Genomic DNA, 14,563 nt, shown 5'->3' on the forward strand with positions numbered 1-14,563 from the left:
ACATGTGAATGATAAAAAATATTATTATTTATAGATGTAAAAATATAAATTAGTTTTGTTTTAATTTTTTAAAGATAAAAACTTTAATTTAATTAACTTTTTATCATATTAACAACTTTAAGAATATTTCAAACATCTTAAAAGTTATTTTATAAATCAATCTAAACGAGCTCTAAATTATTAACAAAGAATTCTAAGATAGGGAATGCCTACTAATCATTTGATGGAAGAGCGAAGATTATGATGAAATGATAAATAGTGTAATTTGTATTTAAGCCTTTTTTGAGTATATATTCACCTTTGTTACGAAATATTTATCCAATATTGTACTTTTCAAACACAAATGTAAATTTAGTCGATTTCAACATGAATATCGAATATTATTGCAGCGAAAAAAGAAATAGAAGCTTAACATGGTCATTCATCTTCAATCCACTGAGAATTGGATAGCTACCATGGCATGATTTGTTGTCTCTTTCATCACACAGTAGTTTTTGTTCGGATCCTACCATGCCAAGGCCCACAGGTAATTGAATTTCCCACTTCCTTTTTATTTAACCCTAGCTAGTGGGAAATTGTGCATCTCATAATACAAGAAAAGGACACTGTTAATTATAAACAAATGTCCTTTATTGAGAAAAAATTGTGGATGGGGGGGCAAATGAATTGAATAATTCTCAATGTTAGAGGGATTTTTTTGGATATGATATCTTGTTCCTCCACCATTTTCGTGTTTTCAGCACCAAATGGGGCTCCCTGCCCTGTTAAGCCGTAGTTTTAAGAATATCTTCATCTGGCTGCTGCTGTTGTATGACATTATTTGATTTCACTGTTATGTATATCTTCTTCTTATGTTATGTACTGGAGAATGATCTTGTTGTGTCATCATTACCTGGAAGAACAACTGTTTCATGTAGTGTTTGATATAGTGGAATTTAGCTTAATGGATGATTTTCCAAATGGGAGAAAATGACTTCCTTCACTCGTGGGCAAAAGTTTTTTTTTTTCTTGTGTGGTGTATGGTTCCTTCACTTGTGGGCAAAACTTCTGTTTATTGGATAACTGTGGTGTTCGAACCAGCTTGCGTACATTAATTTCACGAGATAGATTGAAATCACCTTGTGGCTGCTTTTTGGCTAAGCTTAGATTTGAATCTAAAACTTCAACGGTTGTCAACCACTTCATTGGTTACAAGGTTACCAACCTGTGGGGTGTGTGGGCGAAACTAGTGTTTTACTTAAAACTATCTTAGCTTTTTAAATCATTATCATTTGCTCCACCCAACATTTTAGATATTATTATCCATCTTTAATGCTCAAAATTTCATCAAAGCAAATTACTATTTGTAATCCCACTTCGGTTTGGACAATCTTCACCACTTGATCTAATTTTTGGGGTTGAGTTGGACTCAATTTCCATTTCTACCCAATTCTTGTTTCACCTGATATTGATCTCCATATTTTCTTGTCCAAGCTCTAGTTGCCAGGCCTTGGCGTGCGGGGTGTTAGTAGTCCCACATATATCGGTCTGCGGGATGACAATTTGTCTCCCTATACTGTCCTGGACAATCCTCATCTCTTGAGCTACCTTTTGGAATTGAGTTAGACCCAGTTTTCATTTCTCATCAGTATTCAGTTTGCTAATATAATTATTCATATTTACTTGTTGGAGAATATTTTCTTATGAAAAACAGTTTTCATGAACTATAACTTTCATTGTACCAAACAGACACAACACATTAATTATCTTACCATATGCAATTTATGATAGTCCTTCCTCTTTTCCTTGTTCTTGGATGTTATAACTTATATAAGGTCTTTGGCAAGAAGAAACTCTAAATGCGTTGTAATTGGGAAAGTTTTGTTCCACTGTAGTTCAAAATATTTAGTTTCATTTGCAAGTGCTGGTTCAAACTTGACCTACCATTCAACAAAATATAATGTTATCTTGATTCTTCAAGAATCTCACCAACCACACACTTTGCATGTGAATCCATTGTTTGTTCTTGATGCTCTCACGAAGAAGTTGGTTTAAGATGTTCTAGAGGCTCTAAATAGATCCCAAGCATTAAAATGGAAGGTAGCAATTGATTCTGAATCAGACTTTTGATATTGGTATTATAAAAGTATATCACCATGAAATCATAATACAAAGAAAAGGAAAGGCACTGAGAGGAGGAAAAAAAGAAGCTCATTTAGTGATCTAAACAGGTGCTGTCTTTATGTGGTCAATGCACTTGTAGAACTCATTAAATTATTGCAATCTTCTTGTTTTAGAGACCCCACAGAGATATTCCTAAATCTTGTTGTGTGCATCAGTTATTGCTTTCTCTTTATCTTTTAGCTGTGATAAAAAAATGATTCTGATGTTTGCTTCATTGTGCACTAAGCATATTTATTCAGTTCAGACTGTTACAGATTTTATTCTTCTCAAGCATCTGAAGTTTCCTAAGTCAGTTAGGTAAAACATTGCCAGAGTGGTACTACTACATTGGAATTTTCGGTGTATATGATCTAAAATCTGGCAATGTGATCATAATCTAAATCTAACATTATTACTATATGTTGTTGTTGACGGAAAAAAAACCATTTGATTTTGCTCTTGAAATGGTTCCCTCTTCACGTTTTCATCGCACACGATTGAGTGCTAGATAAGCGATTAGCCGGTATCCCACTAACATTAGAGCCATGATGAATACATCCATCCACATATTGTTCAGGCCTATTGATTTTATGGCTGGAAATTCTGCAACCTGGCAATAGACGCCTTTTGAACACTCGTAGTAGTCGTTATCATTGTATTGTACCCCTAGAAGCAACTTGTAGCAGTAGTAGCTGTAGCTCAAATATTTTAACCAGACTATGAAAGGGGGAATTTGTTGAATGTAATATCCTCCGGCAATTAGGAAGACTAAAGTTGTGACTGATGCTAAGGTAGTGGCCTGTTTCACATCCATGAGCATGGCACCATATGCTAGACCGAGGCTCTGAGAAACAAGTACGCTGTAAAGGACTACTAGAAGAGATAGGATGAATGTGGCAGGGTTGGCTTTGAGCCCACCCATCCAATATAGGATGAAGGTAAACGCTGTTGGTAGTGCCAGTTCCAAGGGAAGATCCCCCACAGTTTTAGCTAGAAAATATGATGAGAGTCTGTACATTCCTGATGATCGCTCTTTAATGAGCATCCTTCTTTCTTGGGGAAAAGTGAAAACTGCATTGTAGAGTGGATAGAAGCCCCAGAATACCGCGAAGAAGAATACCATTGCAATCTGCACGAGGAAGTCAAATTATAAATATCATATTAGCAATTGAATTTTTGCAATTTTATGATGATGCGAAATGTGATAAGATTAGATTGTCAATATTAACGTTGGAAATGGTTTTATATTAGCAGATATTGTCATGTTGCTTTAAATACGAACCTTCTCTGCTGTTATTGGAGCTACCTAGTGTAAATCTTGAAACTAGTTTTCTTCCTAACATATAAAAGTTCTTACTCTGTCTTCAATGTGGGATGTTGGAGTGTGCCACCATAACAATCCAGCAAGAAATGCTACACTAACAACTTGGAAGATTCTAAGCTTGTTGAAGGTCTCGTATCTTCGTTCCTTCAGCCCCCTTAGTAGCAGTACCTTAAATTGATAGCCCCAACTCGTGCACCAGTGCTCTGACTTCGCACCATTTCCTGCATGAGTAGAGCACGATAGAGCTGGAATCAGTGACTAATTCGAGGTAGAGAACAATTTGATAGTCAATTATAACCATCCCTTTCTTCACAGTTAATTGGAAACTTACTTGTTGAAACATCCTTTGTGTAACTGTAGTTATTGGTATCTGAACTGCATAGCTCAGTTTTCAGCCTTGTATAAATGTTCTTGTCATAAGCCGAGATGAGAGCTTCTCTAACAGATTTCTTCTCCTGTTCACTATTGTCACCTTGCTCAGTTGCATGCTTGGAATCAGGTCCGATTCCTGAAAATTTGAAGATCCTTTTTAAAGAGATGTTTGACACCATATACATGATTTTGAATGTGTCACTGTTTGCATATGTTTTGCTCCTCCATATACAGTAATTGGTCAAAAAGGAAAATTAAAGAATTTAGATTGAGATATACTGATTAAATGGTAGGACAATTTATGAGTGGATTCTCTTTTACTCTACTTACTCAAAGGTATTGAATAATTACCATTGCTTATCATCTAGCTTAGTGACTCATCTGACTTTAGCAAAACCAATAATGAAAACTATGGACCTCTAAAGTAAGTTGATTTGCTAGGAATGATATATATGTTAGAATGTTTGAATTACCATTGGCAAGATCAAGCAAGAGATCAGCAGGATTGATAGTGATGGATGTGGAAAAACCAACAGAGGAGAAGTACTCGAGGGCGGTTGATGCAGGACCATAGTAGATAGGGCAGCCTTCAGAAAGCAAGACTACCTTATCAAACATATGGTAAAGCCTACTGGATGGTTGGTGGATTGTAGTGATCACAGTTCTGCCACCATCAGCTAGGCGCTTAACCGTAGTTAGAATCCTCAGAGCTGTAGTAGAATCCAAACCAGAAGTAGGCTCATCTAGCAGTAGTAAACTCGGGTTAATTAGCATTTCTTGTCCAATACTGACCCTCTTTTTCTCCCCACCTGATATCCCTCTAAACAATGGTCCTCCTATCATGCTGTTTCGACACTTGTTTAACCCGAGCTCAACAATAACATGCTCCACATGCCTTTCTTTTTCCTCCCTGCTGAGGCTTTGGGGAAGCCTTAACAGAGCTGTGAAGAGGAGAGTTTCTGTTACAGTTAGATGAGGATATAGGACATCATCCTGTGCCACGAATCCAGTACGACGTTTGATAGCTCCTGAGAATGGCTGGCTGTTGTATGTAATTTTCCCTGATAGCTTACCCGATAAACGGCCTCCTAAAGCCGTTAGGAGGGTAGTTTTTCCACTACCTGATGGACCTAACATTGCTAGCATCTCCCCTGGACACACAATACCTGTCACTCCATTTAGTATAGTCTTCTCTTTTGTGCTTGATGGTCCTCCACAACACATTCCTTTTGTTTCTTGCTTAATCTTGTAAACAACCTCTTCAAACTGCATAACATATTGATAAAGAAACAAAATGAGTACTATTATGCATGTAACTAACAAGTCTAGAGAGAAATTAAGTTAGAAAAAGAGACCTTCAAAGTTATTGGAAACAAGGCCCTTTGTATAAAGGACTCTGAGTTATTCATCTCCGGCTTCGACGAATTAGGTGGAGCTGCCATCAATTCTGTGCCAAAGTTTTCTGGTTTTGGTGCTACACAATGAAGAGGCATTGGTGTTTTGTTTAAGCAGTTTGTTATACTGATGATGGGGAGAAGTTATATAAGAAGGAAGAGAAGTTAAAGAGTTGCTTTTAACTTGAGTTTTCCCAAGAGAAGTGAACAACCATATAAATATATAAACTGAGAAAGACACAAGAAAAAAGACCAGTATCTATTGTGTGTTAAAGTCTCCATGATGTAGGCCTATCTCTCCCTTTCTTTTTCCTTTGTGGTTCCCACCCTTTTTCTCTTTAAGTAATGCAACACTTTCACTTAATCAAATTATTTAAACTATCTTCTTTCATTTTGATTCCAATATTTGGCTTTAGGTCACTAATTTAATACGTCTAACACGTATTTCCAAAAAAAAAAACTTGTGAAAATGTTGTTTTTTTCCTAAGATGTGGCCTTTGCCTATGCCACACTAGTAGATCTGTTTAGAAAATAGCAAAATTAAGGGTACTTCATATATATATATCGTCCAACAATAAGAAGTGGGTAATGAGAAACATGCCACTGAACAGATCATTTTTTCACTTGCCTTGCAGCTCTGATTGAAAAGAAACTTAGATTTAGACATTAATTATCTTTGAAATGATTTTTTTTTCTAAGGCAAGTTGCAATAAAAGAAAATGAAAATCTAATGTGGCAATACCCTATGAATTATGGGTTTTGTAGGCTAATTTTGTCGGATTTGTGCTTTTTTCCTCTACTGTTTTGTTATTTTAGATTAATCATGTACGGATGATTTATATATACTAAAAAACTATAATGATTTTCACCGTTCAATAAAAAACAGGAATTAGATATGGTGTACCAGTCGGTAAATAGTTCATAGCCAACATAATTTTTTTGTTAATTCATCGTCAAATATGATTAACGATAATTTTTGGATGTTTAGTTATATTTTAGCTTTCTTGGTAGATCATAGTTGAGGTCTCTTATTTTTCAAGTTACTATCTTCACTTGTTATGAACAATCATATATAATTATTTGATATTGAAAAAGTATATTACATTAACATGCTAACAACTTATCGAACTAAAACTATTTTGTTATTCATTTGAATTTCTTAACGAAATATACCTCCAAACTCTCGTACATGGTATGCAAATATCCTTTGTTATATTTTTAAGATATTAGTACCCTTTCGTCTAAAAATTAGATCGTATATACCCTTTATAGTAGCGAAGATACACGCGTCAATTTATTAAATATCTGATCGATAAATAAGATTGCGTCACGTGTTTCTATTTAGTCTTCGTTAGTGAAGGACATATATGTTCTAGTTTTTGGACGGCAGGAGCATCAATATTCTAAAAGTATAACGGAGGATATCTGCATATCATTGACGATAGTTTGAGGGAGGGTATATGTGTCCTTTTCCCTTCCTTAACTTGAAGAGTTTTTTATGTACTTCTTTATATGACTGATAGTGCTTCCCACCTTTTTCACTCTATTATTTTTGGACTTTTTTTTAAAGTTTTCTGCAAATGGGTTCTTACATTATCTGCATGTCAACTCTTGTGCATGCTACACCTTTTTTTTTCTTGGCTTTTAATAACTACTATATATTTGTTTTCCTATCTTATGCACTGCTTTCTTTTTCTCTTTATGTCATGCGTCTTAACCACCAAGGATTATAATAAGATAGATACAGTTCCTTCATTCTTAATCAGTGATCTTAGGGTCGATGAAATGGTTGAGAATTCTGATGTCTCAGGTTTGAAACTTAGAGGAGACAAAAAGAACATCATGTGATTCTTCCTATATGATCTAAGTCTCGATGATAAAGTTACATGGTATCTGTTGTTGGTGGGAAGTGACAGGTAACCCGTTGGGATGTGCAAAATTTGTTCTGGACACCACGATCATTAAAAAAAAAAGAAGAAGATAGGCCTTAAACAACACAAATTCAAATTTTAGTCAGACCTATTAAGTGGGAAACCAAAAAATGTTACGTGTCTTAGGCTCTATTCTTCGGAAACAACCTTACTACCTACACACCTACCTGAGATAGTGATAGGATCTGCGTATACTAAGTTGTGATTAATGAAACTTAATACTCATTGACATTTGATTAATGATTTGGTGCTCTTCAAGTGATGGAATCTACAACGTAAGGTCACAGATTAGTAAGAAAAGCAAAAAGATGCCAACTTTACTGTTTTCAAATGTTCATAAAATTCTCACAAAATAATTAAAAGAGAACTAATTTATTTCTGTAAGATTTAAAAAAAAAAAAACTTATTTGGTGATTTTGTCAGTGGGGATTGATGCAAAGCTGCATTTGCAGGAAATATTCTGAAAATATATAGAGTAACATGACTAAGCTGAGAGTTGAGTCAGTTGAGTGGTGCCCAATTTATGTACATGGCCGTACATTATTATATATAATTAACATAATATAAATTTCGAGTGCGAAAATCTTAATAGTTCAATCGATTGACTACTTGAACTTTCATTTTGTTATCGCGGGTTCAGTTCCCCTCCTCCATTTTCCCTTCCCTTACCCCAATGCAATTAACTTCTTTTTTGAAGTTTCAGTTGGTTGACTTCTTGAACTAATTTCGACGTGGGTTCATTTTCCCTTTCCCTACACCGATGTAATAAACTTCTTTTTCGAGCAAACAACAAAATTCAAACTCTTTTTCCCCGACCTATTTAACTCTTTACTCATAGTTATGCAGGTGACATTACGAGATCAAACTAGTAACAATCTAAGGTCGCATATCCAGATGAGGTAAGGAGTATAAAGCAATTAGTTCATAAGAATCACTGTTTAATTAATGTCTTGTTGGAAGCCTATTTTCTACCTCCATAAAGTAGAAGTAAAATCTGCGTAAATATTTAATATCAAGCTCTCTAAACTCTACTAGTAAGATTATACTGAGTATTTTGAGCTTACTAATTTGTGTGAGAACATAATGACATGCACACATTTTTCAGCTTTTCCATTATTTAAACTATTTCCTCCTTAAATTTCTGTTTGCTACATTTATTAAGTTAAAATAAACATATAGTTTATACCATCATAGCTAGCTAGCTAGCATTGTTGATCTAGATATTATTCTATTTCTTCTTTTGTAGATGTTACCATGTGTAGATCAAAACTCACACTAATTTGAAATTTGATGCTTTAATTCTTAAGATAAATTTAGAAAATTGAGAGAATCCCTAATCCAAAATTGTGGTGCATTTGTCACTTTCCAGTTAAAAAATCATAGGATATGCATACCACTCGTGGGGAGCATTTATTCTTATCTCCAGTTAGCAGTATAATAGAATTTCACTATTTTAGTAAACAGGAAAATAAAGTGGAAAAGGATCAATTCTAATACTCACTTGTTTTAACGTAGTGTGTCTGATATAATTTGATTCGACATAAAATTTTTAAAAAGTAATGAAGATTTAAAACGTGGTCCTTGATATGGTTGAATTTAGCTTAACCATCCACTTAATTGAGACTTTTATTAATGTAACAAAAGATTAATAAGGACATAGTCTCAAACAAAATGGGACATAATGAGTAATTGGTAACCACATATTAAGCAAATAAAAAGTGAAAATCAATGGTTTCTTTTTCCTAGTAAAGCCATTTGATTCTTATATTCTACATTCCCTTAGATAGAAAATTGAACTATAATTTTCAATATTCGTATCAAGCAAATCCAATATATCACCATATTCTATAATTAGGTCGTTGATTTCCGTAATATTCATTAAAGAAATTCATGATAAACTAAAGTTTGATTAGGTTATTAATTTCTTGATTCTCTCGTGATAATGAATTCCACCTTTTTCGATTAATAATGAAAATTGTTAATTAAATAATTGAGAACGTTCACTTGTAGACCTATATGATTCAACTTTTGAATAACTTATATACAAATATCTAGAATTATATAAATTAAATAAAAAAAATTAAACATGACAATATTTTACCTCTTTTTTATTTTATTTTATTAATCCTTACCATTTCGATTTGTTTAGTATTTTTTTATTTTTACAAATGAAAGAGATTTTGTTCCACTAGTTAGTTCATTGCTTTTTTGACATATATATATTTAAAATATTCTTTCTTGCTTTCACACCTTTTATAATTTATCTTGAGCCCCATGTTGCATGGTAGAAGATATTCTCTCCCTATTCTTCCTAATATATATATAGCATCATACTTAAATCATCTTTGACCAATTGTAACCCTTCAAATTTTCTAAACTTTTCTATACGTCTTGTTATGTCATTCATGTCGATGGAACATTTCATTTTTACAAACATTATACTTTTTGTATAATCACGTTTGAATGTTTTTCTAAGTATTCCAATTCGATCTATATCAGACCTTAAAGATTTTCGAGTTTATGAAAATATAATATACCACCCGTTTGAACTATGGACTTAACTCATACTTTTGGGAGTAGTTGTTTTCTTTGTAGAGCTTTTGACTGGGGCTTTGTTGGTCGAAAGCTTATTTTTAAGCCACTTATTTAATTTCTTGACTGTGTGTGACTGCTAAGCGTTACTAGCAAATAATTCAGCAAGATCAGCTCAGACCTAAGTAATTTTGATATTAGGTATTGTTACAGAATGACAAAAGTATCACATCGATGGTTAATGAGATGGGTGGACTCCCTATAAGGCTTGGACAATCCTCCTCCCTTTGAGCTGACTTTTGGGGTGTGAGTTAGGCTTAAGACCTAATTTCACATGGTAGCAGAGTAGGGCCCGTCTCACCCGATGTTGGGACCCCCAAAATTAAAATTGCCTACGCACTAGATGCTAAGCACTGGGCGTGAGGTGGGGTGTTAAAGAATGACAAAAGTCTCATAACGATGGTTAATGAGATGGGTGGACTCCATATAAGGCTTGAACAATCCTTTTTCCTTTGAGCTAACTTTTGGGGTGTGAATTAGGCCTAAGACCTAATTTCACAGGTATCAGTTGTGTGCCTTGAATTTGGGATGTGACATTAAAAAAAATCCAACTTCGTGCCCCTTAATTAAATGATCCTTACACGAAGTGAATTTAAATTAATCGAGACATCAATACAAATTTCAAACATTCTATGGAAAAAAAGGAAATTAAAGATGTCATTCTTCTTGTCCAACATTTCATGTTTGGATGGTTTTTTTTTTATAGACTAGCTATAGGTCTATAGTTTATTTTGAGAGCATCTAAGATTTGTTAGGCCTTTCTTTTAATTCGTTTGATTACTTAGTACAAATATAAAAAACAATTTATAATCTTATCAATCTCTTTTTTAAAAAGTAAAGTCTATATACTGATTATCTGAATTATTCTTTCCCATCTTATTATCATCTCTTTTTCTCATGCAAAGTAGTTTCTTCTACTTTTAGAATTGTCCTTGTCTTGTTTATGATTCATATATAGAAAAAAACATTTGTTGGATAGACCTTGATTCAAAATTTTGGACCCTCCCACCTGTAATTGTTAAAGAATGACAAAAGTTCCAAATCGGTGATTAATGAGATGGGTTGACTCTTTATAAGGCTTGGGCAATCCTCCTTCCTTTGAGCTAGCTTTTGGGGTATGAGTTAGGCCTAAGACCTAAATTGCCCACGCACCAGATGCTAAGCACTGGGCGTGAGGTGGGGTGTTAAAGAATGACAAAAGTCCCAAATCGGTGATTAATGAGATGAGTTGACTCTTTATAAGGCTTGGGCAATCCTCCTTCCTTTGAGCTAGCTTTTGGGGTATGAGTTAGGCCTAACACCTAATTTCATAGTAATGAGACTATAAGAGCTAGGGAATATATATAAATAAAGAAGTGCATTATATTGGATGTGCGAATAAAGTTCAGTATGAAAATCATTTGAGAAAAATCACACGAGTTTGAATTGTAATGGTTAATATAATACCACGTACGAGTATAATTTAGTTATTTTAGCCCAATAATTAGTATTGAAATCAATGAATCAATGACAAGGGTATGAAAATGCCAGCACCCTCATCTTAATTGTCCTTGAATTTCCTCCACTAATAAAATTTTCCTCTCTCACACAAACATACATTTTGGACCATTGATGTGTAAAATATATTCCTTATTATATGCAAACACACTCTAATGAACAAACAACAAAGGGAAGTCATGTTATCACTTATTTCCTGTCATGTAACAACATGAAGAACCAATACTCACATAATAGGAAGTTCTTATCATTCATAGATTGTAAACATAAAAACAGCCTATCAAATTGTGCCAATAGAGATTCCGAGTTCGAGTTTTATCATCATTCATTCTCATTTAATGTGATTGATCATAGAAAAAAAATTACACATGCATCATATGAAAAGGCGTGTTGAAGTCTTGAAGACGTAATAAATTATCCTTTTAGGTAAGATGATCATGCTATATATATTTTAAGAATATGATATTGAAGCAATCAGAGGTACTAAGTTTGAATCCCGCTATCACTTATTATCGTAAAAAGTTCCATATTCTTGGCTCGTGCATAATTATTTTCTAGATACACGCGTGAGAAAACAGATTGATAACATAATTGAGTGTATTTTCTCCAGCAACTTACGCTTAAAATGATCCATTATAGTGGTAAAATACAAATTAAGTGAGTAACCAATTAATAGCAATGAATTAGCGATGAGAAACCGTGAAAATAAGGATTATATTATAGCCCTTTTAATTAGTCCTTGCCGTATTTGAATGTATCATTTAATCTTTAACTACTTGAAAATATACATTTTTAATTCTTTGCTTATGAATATTTACATTTTTTTTTGAACTATGCCTTTTAATAATTAAATACGAAGAGTTTTGTTGAATTTATATTGTTACTTAGGAGTATAAAATATACTACTAAAAATAGTTCAAATTAAATATATTGAGTCATAAACATAAAGATCAAAAATTACCAATAGCGAAGGGACCAAAAGAATTAGTCCCTTAGTTTTAATTTTATCTTGTCCTACTTTTTTATAGTTCGTTTTTTTAAAAAATATATCTTTTCTTTTTCAGTAATTTTTAATTTTTATTTTTCGCGTGATATGTTTAAGACTATAAAATTAAATATGTTTTGATCTATTCGACATATTTTTAATTTAAGATTAAAAGATTCAATTTTTTTTTTTTTACTTTCTTAAACTCTGTATCAAATTAAAATATGTGAAATAAATTGAAAGAAAAGAATAAAGGTTTTTGGAGCCTTTTTTTTTTTTCCGCTGGTGAGGCAAATTACAATGATTAAATATAACTGTATTTGCTAGCAAAATATACATATAAAAAATATATACTATTTTATCATACATTAAAACAAAAATTATATTTTATTATTATTATTATTATTATTATTTTAATGAACGACTATTTATGTAAAAGAAATTTCAAAGATTCGAAAGAAAGTTCCACAAACAAACCCTTCACTCTTCCAATATATATTCTTAGTAAAATCAACAATAAATAAATAAATTATGTTCTTATTTCTACCGATCGTCTTTGATTTATATGCTTTAATTAGTCAACTCAATTAATAAATGAATCTTATATATATATCGTATTATTAAGGATTGACAGGTAATTCAAAGCTTAAATTCTCGAATATAATTAACAAGTTATTGGAGAATCCTTATCACTGTGATTCTAAACTATTCTTTATTCAATTCATAAGTATATATAATTTCATTAATTTTTTTTAAATCATCTTCAACATGATGAGTACTACTTTTTATATTTTTCTAGTTAAATTTAGTATATTCCTTTATGATAAAACGATTGAATTTAATGTACAAAATATTTGTTTTTGGCGCCGATTAAATCGAATAAAGATGAAAATTATAATTTTTACTCGTTTTAATTGACTACTTTGTTATTTTTTTTTAGAATGAGAAAAAGTAGAAGATAAGAATATTAATATATTCACATAATTTATTTTTTTGCTTTACAAGTACATATATAACTTAATATTCGTTTTTAATTGATATGAACATGTCAATAGGTGATATTCTAACTAATTTTATGAAAAGATGTAACGGAATAGAATTTAATTTGGTTCAAGTCATTTCTGGAGTTATAGTTCAATGAATGTCAGATTGCCTTATCTCCGATATCTGTATTGAAATCTGATCAAATTTAGATTCGTATTAAAAAATTATATATTAGTCAAGTAAAATGCTTCTAAACATAATCGACTATGTATATAAGAGAAACGCTATACAACAAGTAAGACATTTGATAACAAAAAAAAATTCTTTTATTATTATGAAAACATCTAACGACACTTAATTTAATGTTATTTATACTTTACCGAATTTATATAGAGATACTCATACATATTATTATTTTAATCTTCTATTTATTTTATTCTTTTACATAATTTTGATTTCACATTATAAAGTTGTAAATCAAAATTTGTGGTAATAAGAATATAAATATTTCTTTTAATGGAAAGTAGTGTATTCTCACATCATCTAGAATTTTGATATTCCTAATTTGAAAGTCCAAATTGTGATACTAATTACATTTGGTCGGTTTAACAATTGGAAAGTTTATAATAAGAATCATCTAAAATTTAAAATATTAAAAGATGAAACATTTCTTCTTTAATTATGTTACGTCGATATTACGCTATGCTTAATTTAATTTGTATGGACTAATTCTTTTTTCCTTAACAATATATATGGAAATATTTAATTTGTTGATAATTAATGACTATAGTCTATATAATTAATTAACACAAAGCACAACCTTCCTGTTCTCTTTATATTCAATCTTTTCTTACGTGCGGCTAAACATACATATATAATATAAATATATTTAACATAATGGTCCAATTTTATTTATATAATTCAAAAAATTAAATGATTGAAAGGTTTTATCATTATTGTATTTTTATTTAAGAATAATTTCTTAGTACAAAAAGTTTATATGTTGATATTTTAAATTTCTATTCTTCTCGTATTATAACATTATAACATTCACAATATATAATAGCTTGAAGAATTTTATTTAAATAGAAATTAGAGAGTACTCTTTCATTATTTTGTATCTGATTATTATCTCTAAAAATTTATAATTATTTTTCACATGACATTTTATTATTTCGATTTGAATATATAAAAGCTAGTTAGTGATTGTTGTCGTTAGGGATGTGAATAAAAAATAGTTTAGAAGGCAAAACGTGGTATACACTCTCATCTTGTGGTGGGGTTTTTTGAGATATCATTTTGTCAATATTGTAATGGATTTTTTCTGCTACATAACTATATT

At 31.7% G+C, this 14,563-nt stretch overlaps 1 protein-coding gene and 1 long non-coding RNA gene across 2 annotated transcripts; one reads left to right on the top strand and one right to left on the bottom strand.

Annotated features, from left to right (window-relative positions):
• Positions 1 to 320: 320 nt before the first annotated feature.
• On the top strand, positions 321 to 8,351 carry LOC112941982 (uncharacterized). Its single transcript, XR_003247719.2, has 2 exons — positions 321 to 526; positions 8,002 to 8,351. It is a non-coding gene; the product is annotated as an uncharacterized lncRNA (long non-coding RNA).
• Positions 2,369 to 5,418, bottom strand: ABCG22 (ABC transporter G family member 22). Its single transcript, NM_001366507.1, has 5 exons — positions 5,194 to 5,418; positions 4,312 to 5,104; positions 3,798 to 3,974; positions 3,500 to 3,687; positions 2,369 to 3,271 (listed from the first exon to the last, which is right to left on the bottom strand). Exons 1-5 carry the CDS (start codon positions 5,329 to 5,331, stop codon positions 2,627 to 2,629), a joined length of 1,941 nt encoding a protein of 646 aa, NP_001353436.1. The 5' UTR covers positions 5,332 to 5,418; the 3' UTR covers positions 2,369 to 2,626.
• Positions 8,352 to 14,563: the final 6,212 nt, after the last annotated feature.

The sequence above is a fragment of the Solanum lycopersicum genome, chromosome 8 (assembly GCF_036512215.1).
Source record: "Solanum lycopersicum chromosome 8, SLM_r2.1".
NCBI classification, from domain to species: Eukaryota; Viridiplantae; Streptophyta; class Magnoliopsida; order Solanales; family Solanaceae; genus Solanum; species Solanum lycopersicum.